The sequence below is a fragment of the Phocoena phocoena genome, chromosome 15 (genome assembly GCF_963924675.1).
Source record: "Phocoena phocoena chromosome 15, mPhoPho1.1, whole genome shotgun sequence".
Lineage (NCBI taxonomy): Eukaryota > Metazoa > Chordata > Mammalia > Artiodactyla > Phocoenidae > Phocoena > Phocoena phocoena.
Genome location: NC_089233.1, coordinates 22,920,960 through 22,941,822, shown reverse-complemented (window position 1 = coordinate 22,941,822; position 20,863 = coordinate 22,920,960). Strand labels below are relative to the sequence as shown.

General features: G+C 42.8%; 1 protein-coding gene across 1 annotated transcript in view; it reads left to right on the top strand.

Moving 5' to 3' along the window:
* Positions 1–20,863, top strand: part of IQCK (IQ motif containing K) — a 125,419-nt gene that overhangs the window by 29,048 nt on the left and 75,508 nt on the right. The window contains exons 5-6 of the mRNA XM_065893345.1: positions 10,284–10,336; positions 10,474–10,551. Of these exons, the coding sequence (XP_065749417.1) occupies positions 10,284–10,336; positions 10,474–10,551 (131 nt within the window). The remainder of the gene's footprint in view (positions 1–10,283; positions 10,337–10,473; positions 10,552–20,863) is intronic.

The window sequence follows — 20,863 nt, the reverse complement described above, 5'->3', positions numbered from 1 at the left end:
TCAGTAGCAGTGGCACACGGGCTTAGCTGCCACGCGGCATGTGGGATCTTCCCGGACCAGGGCTCAAACCCGTGTCCCCTGCATTGGCAGACGGATTCTTAACCACTGCGCCACCAGGGAAGCCCTCCATTTACTCTTAAATGACTTTGGGGGAAGGTATTCAGCCTTTCTGTGCCCCTATTTCCTAATCTGTAAAGTGGGAATAATCATAAGAACCTAATAATATGTAGTTATTGTGAGGATAAATGAGTTAAGTAAAATTTAAAAGAGTGCCTGACACTTGGAAGGCATTCATTACATGTAACTGTTGTTGACACTATTAACATTATCTTGGAAAATAGCCAGTCTGTGAAAGGAATGTCATTCCCCCATGGCCCCTTCTGGGTGACCAACTGTTGCTTGAATGAATGGAAGGTGGTATCCTTGTTACTACTTTCTGGATATTACACATGGCCAAGGATGGACTTTCCTCATCCTTAAAGTACTAGTGCCTTAAAGAAATGATATCTATTTGTAAAAATCTAAACATAACTCTCAGAAATTATGGTGAGCTCAGAGCCTGACAATGCAATATGAAGAGACTGCCAAGTGTTAAAGAGATGCTAGAATCACAGTCAGAAGGAAGGATGGAAGGAAAGAAAGTAGGAAGGAAGGAAGACAGTCAGCAAGTATCCCAGATTTCTTTTGAGAATTTATGTCTAACGGATAGAAGCCATTTTTTAAAACGAAGGAAAATAAGATTCAATTGATTGGTTTTTTACAAGAACATATCTTAAAATAAGTCATTGAACTTCTTGGTTGTATAGAGAGCTGCATTTCTCCTGCTACTTTTTAGGAAGAGAAAACCCAAGTCATAAACTAATCTTAGACCTAAAGGATGTTTAAACTGTTAATCCCTTAGAATAAAGGGTTATCCAGAAAATAGAAAGAAGAGGTGAAACAGAGCTTTCTTGAAGTCAAACCTCTGTGTCAAACCAAGAATTATGGATTTTTCCATGCTTCCACTTGAAAGAGTTTCTCTCTGTTACTGATAATGTTTTGAAGCACAGGGCTGCAAACTCTGGCCCTTGGGGTCTGCCATCTGTTTTTGTAAGTGAAGTTTTACTGGAACACAGTCACACCCATTGCTTTCCATATTGTCTGTGGCCACTTTCGTACTATAGTGGCAAAGCTGAAGAGCTGGGACACAAGCCCAAAATATTTACTATCTGACCCTTTCAGAAAACGTTTGCTGACCCTGGTTCTGAAGTCCTGGAACTATCCAGATTTTTACAGTAGTAGGCTACTGGGAGGCTGTCTAAGGGAAGCTCAGCATGGAGTTTTGGGCCATGCTCACCTGAATTTAAGGCCCAGCTCTACCTCCTCCTAGATATGTGGCCTTGGACCTTGCTAGCATTGTGACCTTGTAACCTTAACCTTCCTAAGCCTCAGTTTCCTCCCCTGTAAAGTGGAAATAATGATAACAATAATTGCTTCACATAGGGAATTTATGAGAATTAAATAAGATAATGTATTTAAACCATTTAGCTCAGGGACTGGCACAGCTATGGTGAAAAGTAGCAATAAAATAAGAACAAAATTAAATTGGAAAAAAGTTCCTTAGACCTGGAACAGAAGACTGGAAATGAGGGCAGTGTGTAAGGAAGATGTGGGCTGAATCTGGCCACATGGGGTTTGGGTGGTGAAGATTAGGCTGAGAAAGGTGGGCGCTGTGGCAGGACAGGGGCCCTGAATCCCCCTCTGGGCCCCTGGGGAGATTCCTTAAACTCTGTGAGCCTCGGTTTTCTTATCTGTTAAATGGGAGGGTAATAATCATAGTATCCACCTCCCCACAGCTGTTGGAGGATTGAATGAGATGATGTGAGTACAGCATTTAGCTCAGTAAGGGGTAGCTCTTGTTATTAAGAATTGTGTTTGAAGAAGGGACTCAGAGAGGCAAATGTCAGCAAGTGAACAACCAGAGAGAGGAGAGATGGGTCCAGGTTGACAGTGAAAGAAAGAATAAATCCAGTTTCAGGCAGGAATCGTGAGATGGATCAGGACAGACATACCATCAGAGCCTCTGCCAGAAGCTTCCTTTTACACAGGCCCTGACACGTCTTCTCCATCTTCTCTAAGCAGAGGGCACACCTTGAAGGGAATGTTCCAGGCCCTTTGGTCTCTTGGAGACATGACTGTGAAGCTAGTTTTGCAAGTAATTTCAATACTGACATAGGAGTTTTCGTGGGAGCTGAATTTTCACGAAGACTTGCAGAGTTACAGACTTACAGACTTGCAGACTTACAGAGTCTCTGTTGACCTTGACCTTCCTGATCTTCCATTTATAGTGATAGCTGCCTTCCCTGGTGCCCCTGGGCTGCCAGAGTCTATGTGAGTTGGAAGGGGGAAAAGGTTTTAAGGCAGGAAATCAACTGTGCAATTGTTAAGATAGACATTCAGCAGTCTCTTTAGACGGATGGTTGATTAAGGGTTATAATACCATTCCTGTTCTCTCATGTACTGGGTTGTATTCCACTGGAGTAAATTAAGTTTGAGACACATAAATATCATTATAAAGACTAGACATTACAGTTGGCTTGATGTTCTTAACCGATCCCCTGACATTCAGCCATGCCTTTAGATTAGCTTAATTGAAACACAAGAGATCAGAACTTAATTAGAACTTAATTGGACTGCTATATTAAGCATAGCTGGCTTAGTGGCTGTGATAAACTTCACTTGGAAATTCTTTCCAATGCATCTCTGAATATATTTTGGGCACTCAGAGTATAAAGTTAATGATTTTTACTGTAAGCAGTTTTTGATGTGAGGTTTATTGTTAGCAGTAAAAAGTAGTATGAACTCAAGAGTTTGTTTCAGCTGGATGTGTTAAGTATGCAAAGCTAACATTCCCATATTTGCTGGTGTTAACTCCTTGAGGCAGGTCCTGCAAGTGACAGAAAACCCCATTCTAACTGACTTAAGTAGAAAAGGATTTTTTGTTTGTTTATTTATGAAGACAAGAGGCCCATGGGGAGATCTTCCTTTACAGCTTGATCTGGGGGCCCAGTGATGTCTTCAGGACGTCGTTCCCCCTCTGTCTCTCGATTCTGTTTGCTCTGGCTTGGCTCCACCCTCAAATGGTCCCTCCCCTGTGGCACCATCCCCCATTTCATAAGGCTCAAGGATAGCAGGGGAAGAGAAAGTCTCTCCCAGAGTTCCTCTCTAATCCAACTGGCTCAGGTCAATGACCTACTTTGGAATCAATCCTTGGAACTAGGGGCATTTAGTGGGCTTTTAGGCAAATGGAAGGAGTCTTACCCAAGGCACACAGCTTTAGAGTTGGGAAGGGTGGACCCCAGTAGGAACTCAGGGCACTGTTACCAGAAGAAGGCAGAAGGGATACTGGGCAGCTATCTTGGCTACAGTTCATTATGTTTCAACTAGCAGGAAAGTGGCTTAAATAATAAAGGGGATTTACTGGCTCAGGGAGCTAGAAACTAGAAGTTTCTGAGATAAAGAAGGAAGGCTTCGGGATTGGTTTGATTCAGGTGCTCAGTGATATAATTGAAAACCTGGTTTTCTTCTGTCTCTCTACTTGGCCTCTTATAGAGTCAGCTTTATCCTTAAGCTGGCTTCCCTCAAAACAGTAACACAGCAATGGCCACTGTCCTAGGTTTTGCCTCAGCCAGAAGGAGAGAATGCTCAAGCTCTTTCAGAAAAGCAAATGAAATGGTTTCCCAGAAGCCCCAGCACATCTCGTCCCACATCTTATCACTCTGAAATTAATTACGTGTCCATCCTGAGTCAGTGAATCCCTTTGGTCAGGATGAATGTGGACCAGATTGGTTTCCGTGTAGGTGGCAGGTGAGGTGGGATCATCTTGACTGCCTTATCAGGGTTCACACCCGGAGCTAGAGATGGGGTTTATCCTCTATACTCCTCACAGCTACTACCCAGCTTGGGGGTGGTTGCTGGGCATTGAACTAATAACGACAGTGGGCCATGCCCTACTCATTTCGTCATCTCTAGCATTTAGCATGGGGCCTGGCACATAGCAGGTCCTCAGTAAATGTTTACTGAACAAGGCCAAACTGGAACAGTGTACCTTGCTTAATTTGGAAAGAAATCAAGAGTTTTATACATGAATAAAATGATGGCTGAAAATAAACCTTATCTCAGCTTTACATACAGATTAAATGCAGAGTCTGGATAGGGGTGATAAGACTTTCCACCTCTTTCCCCACCCTATCCCATGCAATGTAAAATTTTCCCTTTCGCCTTTGGTTGCTCATCAAATTCCATTACAGTGAAGAGTTTTGTAAACAACAGTTGGTATCAGGAAACTATTTCTAACTCCTGATAAGTCCTTTGATGATCTCATGGCATTAAAATTTTCTACTATGAATAATTCAGTAAAACAAAACCTTTTTTTTTTCTTTTTATATTCCTTGCCCATGTAATAGTCATTTATTCTAGTATTTAAAAAAAATAAAATACCGGAATATCTTTTTAAAAGTGCAAGGGCTCTGGTCAGTGAGGGAAGAAACTCCATTTCCTGTCCTTGACTAATAAGGGAAATGAGAAGTACCACCAGCTTTTGTTTGAAAAAAATTTCTCAGGAGTGGAAAAAATAGATTCTTGCAGGAAAGGTGTGGTAGAATTACTTTAATGTTACTTTTTTAAACCAAAAACACTTTTAGAAATGGCCACGTGGCTCATGCTGGAAGTCTTGGTCAACATTTTGTGTTACAAGTCCATATTTTTGACTTCTTTTGAGAAGTATTCTTTTTCACTAATGAAATTCTAATGCAGTGGTGAAAAAAATGAACCCGTTTGAAGTTTTCTGTGATAAGCCTTTTGGCATCTGGTTATCGTCCATGTGTGTGCTCGTTCCTAGGATTATAGTTACTATTCACTTTTGTCATATTTGGGTGGGAGGTGCGTGGTCTCGGGTATCTGGAAGTTTCTTATGGGGAATATCTATGTGGGAAAGGAGGCCATGACATTCTAAGTGGGTGCCATGCCCACAGCCATAACTGCAGGCCCTTCTCCCTGCTTTGTCCATGTCACCATCACTCTGGCCACAAGTGACTGAGCCAGGAATAAGTTTCAGACCCTGTGGGCAGCCTCTCAGGGATGGCAAGTGGCTGGGAAATGGTCTGGCATTGCTCTGCCCAACAGGGATGGTCCATCCTGGGTAGTGTCTAACCAGCCCAATCAGATTCTCCTGTCTGGGGCGTGAGGATGTCAGACAACAGAGAGAAAGGGCAGATCATAGCGTGGGTAGAAGGGGAGAAACACCAGAGACAGGAGAAAGCTTGAAAAGCCATGAGTCAGCAGACCTCAAAGCAGAGAGAGCAGGAGAAAGAACCAGTTAGGAGAGAGCAGCAGAGAAAGCAGCAGCAAGTTGAAAAAGAAGCCACGGCCAGAAAGCTGAGTTCCGTGTACAGCTAGGAGCAGAGCTGTTGCTGGGTCACCAAGCTACTGGTGGATGACTCTGGCTAACCTGTCCCATGCCTGGACAGCTGTGGACACTGGTCCGCTTCTTCCCGAGACCTGGCTCTGCCCCTGGTAAGAGGAATTCTCACATTCCTTCTACCTTTACAGTAACCCCTGTGCTAGGTTATATTATTGTTCAAAAACATTTGTGGCCTCTCCCTAAGGGAAGCTTGACCATGTCACTGCTTTGGTCAGTGGAATGAATGGACGTGTCATTTAAAATGTACTTTAAGAGTCAAAGAATACTTCGCCATATCCGTGTCATTTGCCATGACAACCAGCAACATTTCAGAGAGAGGCTGCCCTGTCAGCCTGAGGCCCAGAGCAAAGATCGCATGGAGCGGAGAGCCACGCTGGTGGAAATGTTCGTGTAACACGAGGGAGAAACCATCGATGACATAAGCTTCTCAGATTTGGGGGGTGTTTGTTACAGCAAAGTCTAGCCTAAACGCACTTTTGAAAAAAGCCCAGTAACCAAGGTAACCCGAGCAGCTTTCTCTCCCTTGCAGACCCAAAGAGCCTCAACCAACACCGTGCTATAGCCAGCCATGCTTCACTAAGCTCACAGCCTGTGCTTTTGACCTTGGTGGGGTGAAATTACATTAGTTACTGGAAGAGCGTCAGTGGCTTTCTAATGTGAGTTGTTCCTCTTTCCCATCTTCAGTCCTCCAGTCTGCCTCCGATACGTGTATTCAACATAAAAATTGGTACAAAATACTGTCTGATTTCTGCCCTTTCTCTCTTTGGGGTTTGAGTCTTTTATGATTTGTTCTCCTGCCCTCAGTTTTATTATAAACTTTTTCCCAACATGTAGAAGAGCTGGAAGAATTTCAGAGGAAACACCCACACGTTTACCACCTAGGTTTCATGGTCACTGTTGCGCTTTATTTGCGTCATCATTGTCTGTCCACCAGTCTATCAACTCATCCTGCTGCGCACCCAGCTTGTTGGATGTACAACAGAGTTGCAGATTCGTGATGATGCCTTACCCCTTGACGCTTAGTCTTTTTCCTTTTAATTCTGGATTTTTTAAAAATTGTTTTTTAACCTCGTATAAGGTTGCCTTAACTGATCACCCTGCTTACCCAAACTTGGGCATTTTTCCCCGTTAACAATCATGAACTCCGTGTATTTGGCCACATTACATAAACCCCAGTGCCCACACTTTCTTAATCTCACTCTTTAATTTTCTCTCTATTACTTCCTCTCTTATCTCCTCACTCACCACAACTTTTCATTTGCTTTCCCTTCTCTCTTTCAGCTCCCAGCAGATAATTTTTAAACTAAACAACAGCCGAACAATATCGCCACTGTTCTGTGTGTCTGAGTATGCACAGCACGTCCACACTTGCCCAGGACAGAAGGAAAACACAATTTCTTCAATTTTATTTCTTTGCATCAAAATGATTAAATCTGTCTACATGACCTTCGTACATCAGACCATTTGGCTATTTTAAAAGTCTATTTAATAGAGTAAGTCAAGCTGCATTCCCTTCATAGAAGGAATCTTTACCACCAAACGGTGCAATGAATGCTAAGGGAACAATGCATCTTTTGTAAGGAGAGAGAGAGAGAGAGAGAGAGAGAGAGACACTGCTATCCTACAGCTGCAGGATTGTTTAAATTAATAGATGGCGATTCATGCTAGATACATATTTGCATTGTTGTACAAGTATTTTCTTATTTTAGTTAAAGATAGCTTTTCAAGGGGAATCTTACTCTTGCAATGCAGACTTAGAAGACCCCATTACATGGTCTAGTACATTTAATTTTATTACCATGGCCGGCAGTGTTTCAATTTTTTAATAAAAGGCTATCAGCAGTGAGGTAAAAGACTGCATCTCCAGCAAATCAGGCACCAGTATTTTATTTACTAACAGCTATAATAAAGCTTTCAGTGAAAAATCTTAAGTGGCACTTTCCTTCTTGGTGAGAATCAATTTTACAACAATCTTTTTAACCTTATTTAAGCTTATAAAGCTAATTTGGCTATTTCAAAGTAAAGGGGGAAAAAGAAAAAAAGAAGAAGAAAATATTTCCCTAATAAATAAAACATTAGGGGAAGAAAGTGAAGAGAAATTGTCCAGAATTTATTAGCAGTGCCTACTTATAAATGTCAGAATTCTTGTGCATGAGTTCCTTCTTGCTTTTTTGCTTGAGAGTTGAACGGTGAGGTCATTCATTCACTTACTCACCACTCATTGATCACCTACTCTTTGCCAGACACTCAAGCACTGGGAACATAAAGAAAAAGAAGACACATCCCCTGTCCTCAGAGAATTTATAGTTTGATAGAGGAAATGGGCATGTGGGCTGGCCGTTAGGTTACAGTTACACCTGAGGTGCTATGACAGAGGGACACACAGAACTGGCGGTGGTGGGAGGCGCTTACTCTAAACTGAAGAGGGTAAGAATGCTCAGAAAGGCTTCCAAGAGGCATCTTTTTTTTTTAAAATAAATTATTTTATTTTTGGCTGTGTTGTATCTTGGTTGCTGCGAGTGGGCTTTCTCTAATTGCGGAGGGCGGGCTTCTCACTGCGGTGGCTTCTCTTGTTGCGGAGCACAGATCCTAGGCATGCAGGCTTCAGTAGTTGTGGTGCACAGTCTCTAGAGCGCAGGCTCAGTAGTTGTAGTGCACGGGCTTAGTTGCTCCGTGGCATGTGGGATCTTCCTGGGCCAGGGCTCGAACCTGTGTACCCTGCATTGGCAGGCAGATTCTTAATCACTGGGCCACCAGGGAAGCCCCCAAGAGGCATCTTGAAAGGCAAATGGAGTTAGCCAATGGGAGAAGAAAGGAATAGTAACTAGCCAATGGGAGAAGAAAGGAATAGTAACTAAAACTCTTACTGTTGCAAGCAATAAACAACACAAACTGGCTGAGTGAAAAAAGGAAATATATTGGCTCATGAAAGGTTCAGGGGATTTTGGCTTCAGGCATAGCTGGATCCAGGGTCTAGCACAATGTCATTAGGAATCTGCCATTGGTGGTCTACTCTTCTTCCTTGCTAATAGAACCCTAAATTTGTTCACTCTCGTTGGAGTTGTTGTGTACTTCAGGAGTGGCTGGGCTTAACTAATTATGATCCAATTTCCAAATAAGGTCACTTTCTGAAGTGTGGGAGAATATGAATTTGGGTCAAAGGGGCCGGGAGGAGACACAGCTCAACCCATTATACCCTGCCTTTCTCTCTTCCCTCTCTCGGATCTCCTGCTGGTACCTCCCAGTGGCTGGACCCAACAACAGAGTAAACGAGCCTGGTTGATATGAACCATAAAATCAGCCTCCCAAGGCACAGAGTGTGGTGGAAAAGGGTACACCTGGAGGGGCAAGGAGAATTTCCAGCAGTCTGTTTTGCCTTCATTCCTGGGAAGGATCTCTTCACATGGTAACTAACCAACGACTTGTTCTTAGCCCCTGCTATTTTAACAATATTTATTTATTTATTTAGCTGCCTTGGGTCTTCGTTGCTGCGCACGGGCTTTCTCTAGTTGCGGAAAGCAGGGGCTGCTCTTCGCTGCCGTGCACGGGCTTCTCATCACGGTGGCTTCTCTTGTTGTGGAGCACGGGCTCTAGGCGTGTGGGCTTCATTAGTTATGGCACACAGACTCAGTAGTTGTGGCTTGCCGGCTCTAGAGCGCAGGCTCAGTAGTCGTGGCACATGGGCTTAGTCGCTCCACGGCATGTGGGATCTTCCCGGACCAGGGCTCGAACCCGTGTCCCCTGCATTGGCAGGTGATTCTTAACCACTGCGTCACCAGGGAAGTCCCATAACAATCTTCTAAAAGGAGTTAACTGGTTCTGTTTGGGTTACAAGACACTTTAAATGGGACTAGGAGGCAGGATACCCAGTGCTCCTCTCCATTGCTGTTCTGCGAGCCTCGTCCCCCATTACTCTAGGACGTTCTTTCCCTGTGGCTTACTAGCTATCTATCACCTAGGAACTGCATTCAGCTTCATGTTATGAAAACTCAAGAACAGTGCCAATAATCCAGATGGAGTTTATCTTTCCTTACGTATCAGGATATCCAGAGTAGGTCAGCCACAAACTGGTACAGTGGCTTAAAGAAGTCATTAAAGGCCCAGGTTCCTTCTAACCCCCTGCTTTTGGCCTCTTGGCTGGTAGGTGCTGCTCCACTTCCAGCCCCACATCTGTGTTCCAGACTGAAAGAAGTAGAAGGAAACTTCAAAGAAAAGGGCAGCAGAAATCAAGAAAGTAGCACTTTCTCAGAAATCCATGGGACATGTCCATTTCTATCTCAAACAGCAGAACTATGTCATATGGTTGTCCCTTGCTACATGGGAGGCTGGGAAATGTTTTTCCCCTGGACTGATTGTCATCAGGTTTCTGGTAATAAGGATGAAGTGGAGAGGGGCTGATGGGTGGGCAGCTGGCAGAGTCAATGCACTGGCCAATGGCACCCAGACCCGAAGTACTGCTATTCTGAGGATCTGAGTGGACTGGGGGAAAGGAATAAATATACTTACTCTGAATCAAGGTCTAGATTTAAAGAAATCCTTCTGAGATAAATCCAAAATGCATGTAATAAGCCTCCTACTATGTGCATTGTCTTTTATTAGTCCCTGCTAATATAGTCAGAATATATGCTTACCCAAGATGACTAGCGAAATGTTGTCAAAATTCTTTACATTGCCTGAGTTATTGTTTGTTGGTGTGCTTATAAACCTCACCAAGGACTTATGCATATTTCATCTAACACAAGCAATCAATTAACCCCTCCTCCTTTGTCCAACTTAAACATGGGGGCAAAGAATATAATTTAATTCTCTCTTCTCTCTTTAGAGGAAAAGAACCAAATTCATTGCCTGTGATTTTCTGACCGAATGGTTATACAAGTAAGTTTTTCACATCTTTGAATATTCCATGACCCTAAGGGTTCAATAGTGTTAATGTGCCAGCAGAATAGCAACAATTGACTTGAATTCTTGTTTATTGTTTTCTTGTTAATCAAAACATATGGCATCGTGACCAGTCAAAATCCAAAGAGGATAGGGGAGACATTCACAGAATTCTTCTCCATTCCATTTGTGGAAGAGTGGCTGAAACTGCAGTAAGTAATGACACAAGGCTTTGAATAATTTATTCCTAACTTGAAGATTGTGTTAATGATAGTTTCCTCCAATCTATGAGAACTAACTCATGTAATCCATCCAGGACCCTGGATCAGTTGTGTATGTGGCTCTTTTCTCTGGTTATTTTTATTCTAGGCTAAGGGCATCCTATCCATGCCGTGATTATTCAAGAAGCACTTCAGAAATAAAATAGAAAACTTAAAAAATTTTCTTATCCTAAGTAATTCATCTCTCCATTCTCTCTTCCTCTCCTCCTAGCCCTAAAGGTCATTATGTCTCAGGAAATACGACTAAACTTTTCTAAATATTACTTTGTAGTTATATGCATCATTTACATTTAAAATATTAGAACATGACAGATGAGGTTAATACTCTCTTTGACCGTCATTCTAATCTGAGTTTTCTCTCCTCACAGAATTAATCAGCTTGGTCTATACTGCATCCTTCCGTAGTCTTAAAATTAGTTACTTAATTATATAAAATTAGATTATATCATACAAAATTAGTAATATTACTTTATGTGAACAGTTTATCATCAGTGATATAGCAATAATAATGATGACCACTAACATTTATTGAGTGCTCGTATCACGGGTCTCAGCATTTAGCGCTAATGAACTAACTTGATCCTCATAACAATGCTATTACCAGCCCTATTTTGCAGATGAGGAAATTTATGCATTATCCTGCAACTTGCTTTTATTTGACTGAAATACGTGCTTTTGAGATCTAGCCATGTTGATTCAATTACATCTAATTCATGCCCTTGATAGCTTTATAACATATGACATTTCTAGATTTGCATAATTCGTTCATTCATACAGTAAATGTTTATTGAGAACTACTGTGTGCTGAACATCATTCTAGGTGCTGGAGATAAAGCAGTGAACAAAGTAGCCAAAACTCCTGACTTAATGGAGCTTATATTCTGGTGGGGGATGGCAGACAATAAGCAAGTAAGTGCTATAGAGAAAAATAAAGCAGAGAGGGGAGAATATAGAGTATTGACGGGACTTAGTTTTATACAGGGTGGTCAGGAAAGACCTCACTTGGAGGATGACTTTTTTTTTTTAGTATTTATTTATTTGGCTGTGCCGGTTCTTAGTTGTGGCACGTAGGATCTTTGTTGCTGTGTGCCGGATCTTTAGTTGTGGCTTGCAGGATCTTTGTTGCCATGTTTGGGATCTTTAGTTGCAGCATGCAGGATTTTTGTTGCCATGTGTAGGATCTTTACTTATGGCGTACGGGATTGAGTTCCCTGACCAGGGATCGAATCCAGGCCCCTTGCATTGGGAGCATGGAGTCTTAGCCACTGGACCACCAGGGAAGTCCCTGGAGGATGACGTTTAAGCAGTGATCCACAATTTTAAGCCATAAGTGGAAGAAAAACAACTCAATTTAGAGAAAATAATATTTAACTTATTTCTTTGAAAATATTTTCACACCAGCCCTTTGCAAGAACAATGTCAGGAAACTGAGACACTAGGAAATTAAGTAAGTTTTGTAAAATCCCATATTAAACAGAGTAGAAAAAAATGAAATTAGACCCTTAGCCCTCAAATGTTACATCTTTTGCTTAAATCTGCCCTTCTGGGGAATGCCAAGTTGAATAGACCCTTGGCTGACTTTCTCAATTTTGAGAGTTTAAAAGAATTCAGGTATTAACCAGTTTTTAAAAGTCTGAGACTACCTATACATTGGAAAGAGAACGATATTAGAAAATCTTGCTTCTTATTAAGCTTCTAAGACTCTGCCTAATTTTGTCCACTGTGAAAATGGAAAGCCGGGCTTCCCTGGTGACGCAGTGGTTGGGAGTCCGCCTGCTGATGCAGGGGATGCCGGTTCGTGCCCCGGTCCGGGAGGATCCCACGTGCCACGGAGTGGGTGGGCCCGTGAGCCGTGGCCGCTGGCCCCGCGCGTCCAGAACCTGTGCTCCGCAACGGGAGAGGCCACAGCAGTGAGATGCCCGTGTATCGCAAAAAAAAAAAAGAAAAAGAACAGAACATGGAAAGCCTATAATTTATAGATTATAAATGATTAATAAGTGAAAGATTAGCATATTTCTCCAGGTTGAAAATGAAACATTTTCCCACTTACAATAACCAATGAAGGGACTTCCCTGGTGGTGCAGTGGTTAAGACTCTGCACTCCCAATGTAGGGGGCCTGGGTTCGATCCCTGTTCTGCGAACTAGATCCCACATGCATGCTGCAACTAAGAGTTCACAAGCCACAATAAAGGAGCTCTGGAACCACAACTAAGGAGCCCACCTGCCGCAACTAAGACCTGATGCAACCAAACAAGTAAGTAAATAAATAAATATTTTTTAAAAAAACAATGAAGAAGAGTCTTAAGAGAGTTTCTCTAAGTAAGAGTTCTCTCAAATCTCTAGTCATTTATCGTAAAAATACCTTAATTTAAAATAGTTGCTAACTTCCGCTGGCAGCTCATGTTAAGTACACTGCAAAGTAGCAATAGCAAGCATTTCAGTTGGACTCCACAAGAACAAAAACACAAAAGCTCTTGCTTTAACTGGCATTTGTGTTCTCTGCTTCCATTATCTTTCAAAGAGATGCCCCGAGCATGATAAAAATGTAAATGATACTAATCTAATTTGATGCAATAAATATTTATTGAACATCTGCCAAATGCAATGCAAAGAGCTTGGTGCTGTGGAGAAAACAGAGATGAATAAAATATGGCTCTGACCCTTGGAATGAGAGAGATGTGTTTACAAGTAGCTGTAGTTTCTGTAGTGAGTGTTGTAAAACAGATGCTAATAAAGCATTAAAGGGAAATGGGGATGCACAAGACCATCTATGCCCCACTCCACCGCTGGCCTGTGGAGCCAGTCAGGTTGGGCCAGTGGCCAAGCTGGTTGGTGCCCAGATTTGGTCTTGAAGAGGCAAGAACTCAGGTGCCATATCCTTCTCGAGAATGCTCTTGAACAGGGAGGGCAGAGAGGCAGGTAGGGCAGGAGCCAAGAGACCATCTCTAACCCACGTTTCCCCAAGCCTACTGACATCTATCACCCGGTAATTCTTTGTTGTGAGGGGCTGGCCTGTAGGATGTTTCACAGCATCTCCAGCCTTCCCCCACTCCACATGCTAGTAGCACCCGCTGTGGTCCTCACCATCAAGAATGTCTCCAGATACTGGCAAATGTGGGGAGACAGAAAAATTTCCCCTGGTTGAGAACTTCTGATTGAATCCAGAAGGAAAAGAGAGGAAATCTGAGGGGGAAGGGAGAAGAGCTGAGAAAGTTCACGGTGGGCACTGTCATTCTGGTCATTCGTGTGGATGTGAAGGTATCTGCCGAGAAGGAGGCCCAGGTTCTGGAGACTTGTGGGGGAGGGGAGGAGGCTGCAACAGCTGCTGTGGTGAAACCGATAGGGAATCAACTAGGGATGAGTAGGGATGGCCCAGCTGATGGCCTGAATTTGTGATGCATATAAACAGCCTGCTTATGAGATTATTTCCAGCAACCCTGCAAAAGAGGTGGAGGAAACAGGTGGTTGGGTAAAATCAGTGTTGAAAACTGGCAAAGCTAAGATAGTAAAAGGTCTAGACTAGGCCCAGAGGATTGTCTGAGAGCGAGAAATTTCCCTCTACCCTTCTAGGTTCTTCTGGACGGTATAACGATCAAATCGACCTGAGACAGATTAACAGGAGAAAATCAAACAAAAGTTTAATAACCTGTATACGTGGGAGAGGCCCAGAAGAACTGAGTAACTCACCAAAATGTCTGAAACCCTCACCTTAAATACCATCAGCAGTTAAAGACAACAGAGGATGTTAGGGGTAGGGACCTGAGACTTCAAAGGGGAGGAAGGCAATTGCCATGAAGATGGAAAAGCAAATGTTTGGTAAATAAATATTGGAGGGGCCCTGCAGAGACAGTGGGACAGAGAGTGGACTCTGATGTCTAAGTTTCCCCACCACACCCAACCCACATTCTTTGCCGATATCTCTAGTGATAACTCTATTCCAGGCACAGGCCTTCCATCTAAATTCTTTTTAGGCAGTTAGGAGGAAGGTCAAAGTTTCTTCCTGAGTCTTTTGGGCCTTGATCGTTTTCAGTTTGAGATAATCCACATGGCAAAGAGACATTTTGGGTGGCAAATTTTGTTCCCCTACAGGATCTTAAGTACATGGAAAAGCATTGTTAACTTTTCTAAGAATGATGTCTTACATTTTTCTCATAAATTACTATATTTTCTGAATTGTGTTAATGATTTAACAACCAATTTTCAGAAAGAGACAGAAACACTACATTACGTGTTCACACTGGAAGTAAGAAACATAACCAAACTCGGAAGCACTAAAATGGGGATGGTAGGTCCATACAGTTTTTGAAATTTCAATGGATCTTATTTGGATCCTGATTCAAAGAAACGAACTAAAAAGAAAAATTAGGAGGCAACTGGAAATTTGAACACCTAGTAAATAATTGACGATAGAAAGCATTATTGTTATTTTATTTAAGGTTTGATAATGATTTCATATTCACAATAAAAAGTTACTGCTTTTTAGAGAAACATGCTGAAATATTTATGAATGAAATATGAAATCATATGATGTCAATGGATAAGGTTGGGGGAAGTTACATTGAGTGACTGACATGGAGAACAGTATAAATGAAGCTGGATGGTGAACTGGGTTCATTTTTTTTCTGCCTACTTTTTTATATCTTTGAAATTTTCCATAATAAAACATTAAAAGGAAAAGAAACAGTAAGGTGTTTCAAAGCTCCTCATGACCAGCTGATTGAATAGCGGATAGGCTGTGAGCAAGGAGGAATCTGTTGACTGGAGGTGAACTGGGGGGGCTGTGGGCTGTTCTCCGTGGGTGATGGCTGGAGTGACAGGCAGTGGGGGAGACTGAGTTTTCACATGATGCTGAGAGGCTCAAATGACATGGAAGGAAAAGGGCCCTGGGGTGTGGCGGGGAGAGTGACAGGTGTGGGCCCAAGTGAGAAGCCTCACGGTGCTGGGGACGTCTGTGTTACCCTGGTTGAGACCCGGCTCTGAACCGGCACAGCTCACCAGCTAGTCCCCTCACATCAGCCTCATTCTCCCTCCCCGCCCCACTCCAGTGCCAAACCCAATTCTCCCCAGTGGCAATGAGGAGGATTAATATGACCAGAGCCGTGGGCTTGCCCTAAGAACACGGCTCCAGTAACCTCAGAGCTCCTGGGGAACAAGGAAATGGCTTTCTAGGTCAGGTCAGCGCAGTAAATCTTTTAGGCTTGGCAGGACACGTGTGGTCTCTGTTGCAACTACTCAACTCCATAGTTGTCCATAGACAACACATGACAAAGGGCTGTGGCTGTGTTCCAGTACCACTCTACTTGCAACGGTAGGTGATGGGCCAGATTTGACCGATGGGCTCTAGTTTGCTGAGCCCTGTTCTAGATGGACACCAATAACCCAAGTCATAGTCTCACATAAGGGCAAAATACAATATAAATAGAAGTGAGTGGGTGGGAAAGATGAAAGGACAGAGAAGGCTATGATGAGATCAGGACTTTGGGAAGATGAGATGTGACAGTCTTTCAGGGACAACCCGTTCTAAGATGTGACTGTCACGAAGGAAGAAGAGGGTCATGGAATCACATGGACTCGAGGCCATGGTGTTGGAGGTGTCATCAGTATGAATAATGAAGTATCTGAGAGGCTTGTGGGGGTGGGTTGAAGAAGATGACACAAGTCAAATCCCGGAGCTGTCAAGGGAGGTGTAAGAATGTCCTGGACGTCAAAGTGAAGGTAGTGCAGTGTAGGGGTTAGGAACCTGGGCTCTGGAATCACAGCTCTGCATGCTAAACCACGCTCTACTCCTTCCAGCTGTGTGGCTCAGCACAGATGACTCAAGCTCTCAGAGCCTCAGTTTTTCCATCTGTGAAATGGTCTTTCATCTAAACAAAGCTAGTTCCTTACCTAAGAGGAATTATGGTGCCAGTTTTAAGGGAATACATTTTTTCCCACTACTGATACATATACAAATGGGTGTGTTTCAGCTATTAAAGGGAGTTATTTTTAATTTATTTGTTCATCTATTCAGGTAATATTTATTACTTGCTTAAATGTGCTCTAAAATCAGGGAACAGACATATTCATAAACTGGCTGGCTGCCTACTACGTGCCATGGAACCATGATACAAACATGGTCCTTGTCTTCACGAACAGAAAGTTTTGGTTTTTTTTAAATTTATTTTATTTATTTATTTTCGGCTGCGTTGGGTCTTCATTGCTGCACGCGGGCTTTCTCTAGTTGCGGCGAGCGGGGAATACTCTTTGTTGCGGTGCGTGGGCTTCTCATTGCGGTGGCTTCTCTTGTTGTGGAGCACAGGCTCTAGGGGCGCGGTCTTCAGTAGTTGTAGCACATGTTGGGCTCAGTAGTTGTGGCTCGTGGCTCTAGAGCGCAGTCTCAGTAGTTGTGGCGCATGGGCTTCGTTGCTCCGCGGCACGTGTGATCTTCCTGGACCAGGGCTTGAAGCCATGTCCCCTGCATTGGCAGGCGGATTCTTAACCACTGCACCACCAGGGAAGCCCAACAGACAGATTTTGTATATAGTTGGATTGCTGTGTATATGGACTTATTTATGCTAGTTCAATGTTGTGCTCTTGGGGGAAGGAAGAAAGAGAAAGAGAGAGAGAGAAATAAAATTTTTTTAAATGCAGACAATTCCCCCTGAATTGTACACTGGAGGTGAAGCATAAAATGGGTCACATGACTCAGCTCTTTCCTTAATTGTCTTCAGTTTTATGTGACAGTCACAACATGAGCGGCCCATAAGGGAACTGTTTCCTTCTGTCTGTCTCTGTCTACCTGCATGACCTACCTAACTACCTACCTACCAACCAAGCATTTATATAGTGTTTACTCAGGTAGTGTTCTGAACAATTTATAAATATTACCTAATTTAACTCCCATAACAACCCTACAAAGTAGGAACTATTATTTCCCCATTGTGTTAAGCTAGCCTAGACTAGGCTGCAGTTACAAACAATAGCAAAATACTCAATAACAGCTGATTTCTTATACAAAGACTGATACAGGTTGGACAGCCTTCTTATAAATTATAGCTATTTGGAACATGTCATTTTTTTTTTTTTTTTTTTTTTTTTTCGGTACGTGGGCCTCTCAACTGCTGTGGCCTCTCCTGTTGCGGAGCACAGGCTCTGGATGCGCAGGCTTAGCAACCATGGCCCACAGGCCCAGACGCTCCGCGGCATGTGGGATCTTCCCGGACCGGGGCACGAGCCCGCGTCTCCTACATCGGCAGGCGGACTCTCAACCACTGCGCCACCAGGGAAGCCCGGCACCCTAGTTCTTAACCTTCTCACCTTTTCTCACAGAGCCTGGCCCCAAAACAACCACAAGGGAGGCTGAGATATGTGAGGGAACACTGGATAGTCTGTGGGTTATAGCTGTGCCGGCCATAGCCGTATCTCAGAGAAAGAGCTGAGGCACAGAGGTGTAAGTTTTTTGCCCAAGGTCACAAGCTAGTAAACAGCAAGCGCAGGATTTGAACCAGGCAGCCTGGCTCCAGGGTCCGAGCTGGTAAAAGCATAATGAATTACTTCACTCTTCTGCCTCGCCTATCACCGGGTACTTAGAGTGATCTGTACTAAGACTGGGAGAAAAACTGGCTACCTGAGACCGTTGAAAGATGCTATGTCTTTATATGGGTAATTTAAGGTGTGTCAAGGGGAAATTTTGGCTAAATGTGAGTTTCATCTTATGTGCTCATTTTAGAGTCAGCTCCTGTGTCAGATGCCACTCCTTTGTATATTATGCGTACTAGCATTTATTGCCTCAAATAATCTTATCTACCAGCCTGGGGAGTCATCCAAAATAAGAGTTTAGGTTTATTTTAACGTTCTTAGTAAAACAAGTTCTACCAGGTCCAGCTGTCTTTGATGCTCGGTGTCATCATATTATCAGATCACAGCTGGTAGGTTGCGATCATTTGCCATGGGCAGCTGCTGATTGCTTGTCACATAAGTGATGGGTCCTTCTCCCACAGGTCCCCATAATTTCACATGCTCTTCACTCTGCCCATCCCTTCTCAGCTACCCATTTCTTTTCCATGACTCTTTTTTTAAGAAATGCATTTCTATGTAGCTATTTTATATAAACATGGATAACCCTTAAAAAATTCCATTAGGTTTATAAAAATGATTAAGATTTATCATATATAAAATATACATATTTGTTAAATAAACTACACGGTGAAAAGGAAAGGTTTTAAATCAAGGATCATCATAGAATTAAATAACTCTAGCTCTAAGGTCTTTCAAAAGGATATTTCACTCCAAATGGCAGGAACATGGCTTTTATTTTCTCCTCTATATTATTTTGTAGCTTTCATATTGTCTATAGAGTTACTTTAAAAACAATTGCAAAATGAAAGGTATTTATTCTATTTCCTTTTATTCCATTTTCTTGCTTTCTGTATTAGACATTTATGTTTTTTCCAGCCCTGCACTGATTTCCCCCTTCTTCTGGTTACAGTACACCCTATGTTTTTGGAAGGATCACCCCTCTGCCATTTCCCGTTCAAGCAGAAAGTGAGCTGATTCCACCTCTGGCTCTGGGCTGAGTATGTGACCCAGGCCTGGCCAATCAGAGCAGTGAATCCCCCTACCACTGTGCTTGCTCCCACATTGGTTAAATCCAAGATAACCCCAAGATTTTTCAAGAAGTAACCAGGAAAACTTTTCTGTCTTTTCCTCTAGAATTTTGAGGTTATAAGCCTTGAGCTGCTGAGGGCAATCCTCTAAAGAGATTGTGCCTGGGATAAAAGCAGAACTGAGAGGTGGCCAGAGCCTGAGTCCCTATGGCATTGTTTTGAATCTCTCTATCTCACCATGTTAGGCATGTTAGCCAGTTCTACCCCTATTAGTTAAGTGAACCAATAAATACCTTTTTTTCTTTTTCAATAAATACATTTTTTTTTTTTTGCTTACACCAGTTTGAGTTAGGTGGATGATACTTGCCAATGAAAGAGCCCTGATGTTTTCCTACATGATACTTACCCACTGCCCTCCAGTATACTGTGTTAGTCAGCTTTCCCTAGGTTTTGCTGCAGTAACAAACAACTCTTAAATCTCAATGCCTTATAACAACAAAGATTTATACTTCACCCTGTTTAATGTTGGCTGTGTGTCACCTCTGGCTCTGCTCCATGTCTCTTCTCATTCTGGGACCCAGGAGGGAGGAGCATCACCATTCCTCAGTCTCACAGCAGAGAGAGACGAGCAATAGCCAACCCATGCAAACAGTACTTCTGCTCACACTTCATTGCTCAATACAAGGCCCATGGCCAAGCTCAATATCGGTACTAGGGGGGAAGTTGACACCACCCGCAGGCAGAAACCACATGCAAATGACAAAGAGCAGGGACGCATGATTCTCTTATAGGTAAAGGAGTGATAGTTTAGAGCAATAATATAATCTGTGCATGTTCTAATCAGAGCTTAAGGAGGGGGTCTTCTTCCCCACCTTTCCGCAGCAGTGGATTACTCATATCTCCTGTTGGCCTTACTCCTGTTTACGAATCCAGCACTGTCCTCTTTTGTTGTGTATAGTCCTGACTTAACCAGCCAATCAGAAACAGTGAAATTACTTGCTATCATATTCAGGACAGGAAACATTTAGTTTTTTATTTTGACCAAAAAGTATTCATCCAATTTGTTTGCAAAAATAAATCACTGAATAAACACAAGGAACAAAAGTGCACTGCTGCCTATCTGGTCCCGTGTCCCAGGGGAGAAGGCTCATGAAAGACATCATTAAAACTGAGACCTTCAATGAAACAAAGATTGTGTTTTAGAAGAGAAAAGAAAAGGTTGTTTTGGGCAAAATGTCTTTTCAGCTAAGTTCTACCATTAGATAAAAGAAGAGAAAAGAAAAATCCACGATACTTTCAGGTCAGTGAAAGGTATCTTATGACCAAAACCTGAGGTGAGAATAGAAGTGTCACTGTGCCGTTTGAGGACAAGTGCCAGCAGTCAGATTTTCTGCACTGAGCTTGACAGTGGGACCCAAAACGCTTGTGCCTTCAAAACAGCACAGGAAATGGCATGCGTCCTGCACTAAAGATCAGAGTTGGATGGTAGCCTGGCAGAAAATTTGCTGTCATGCCCTGTTGCAAGGAGAAATATCCTTTCAATCCATTTTGTCTTATAGAAGATTTCTGTCTCAGTAATTCGAAAGGCCGGAGTCTCGTGAGGATAATAAATCGTCTTTGCTCTTTATGTTAACTTTCGTCTTTAGACAGGAAGGAA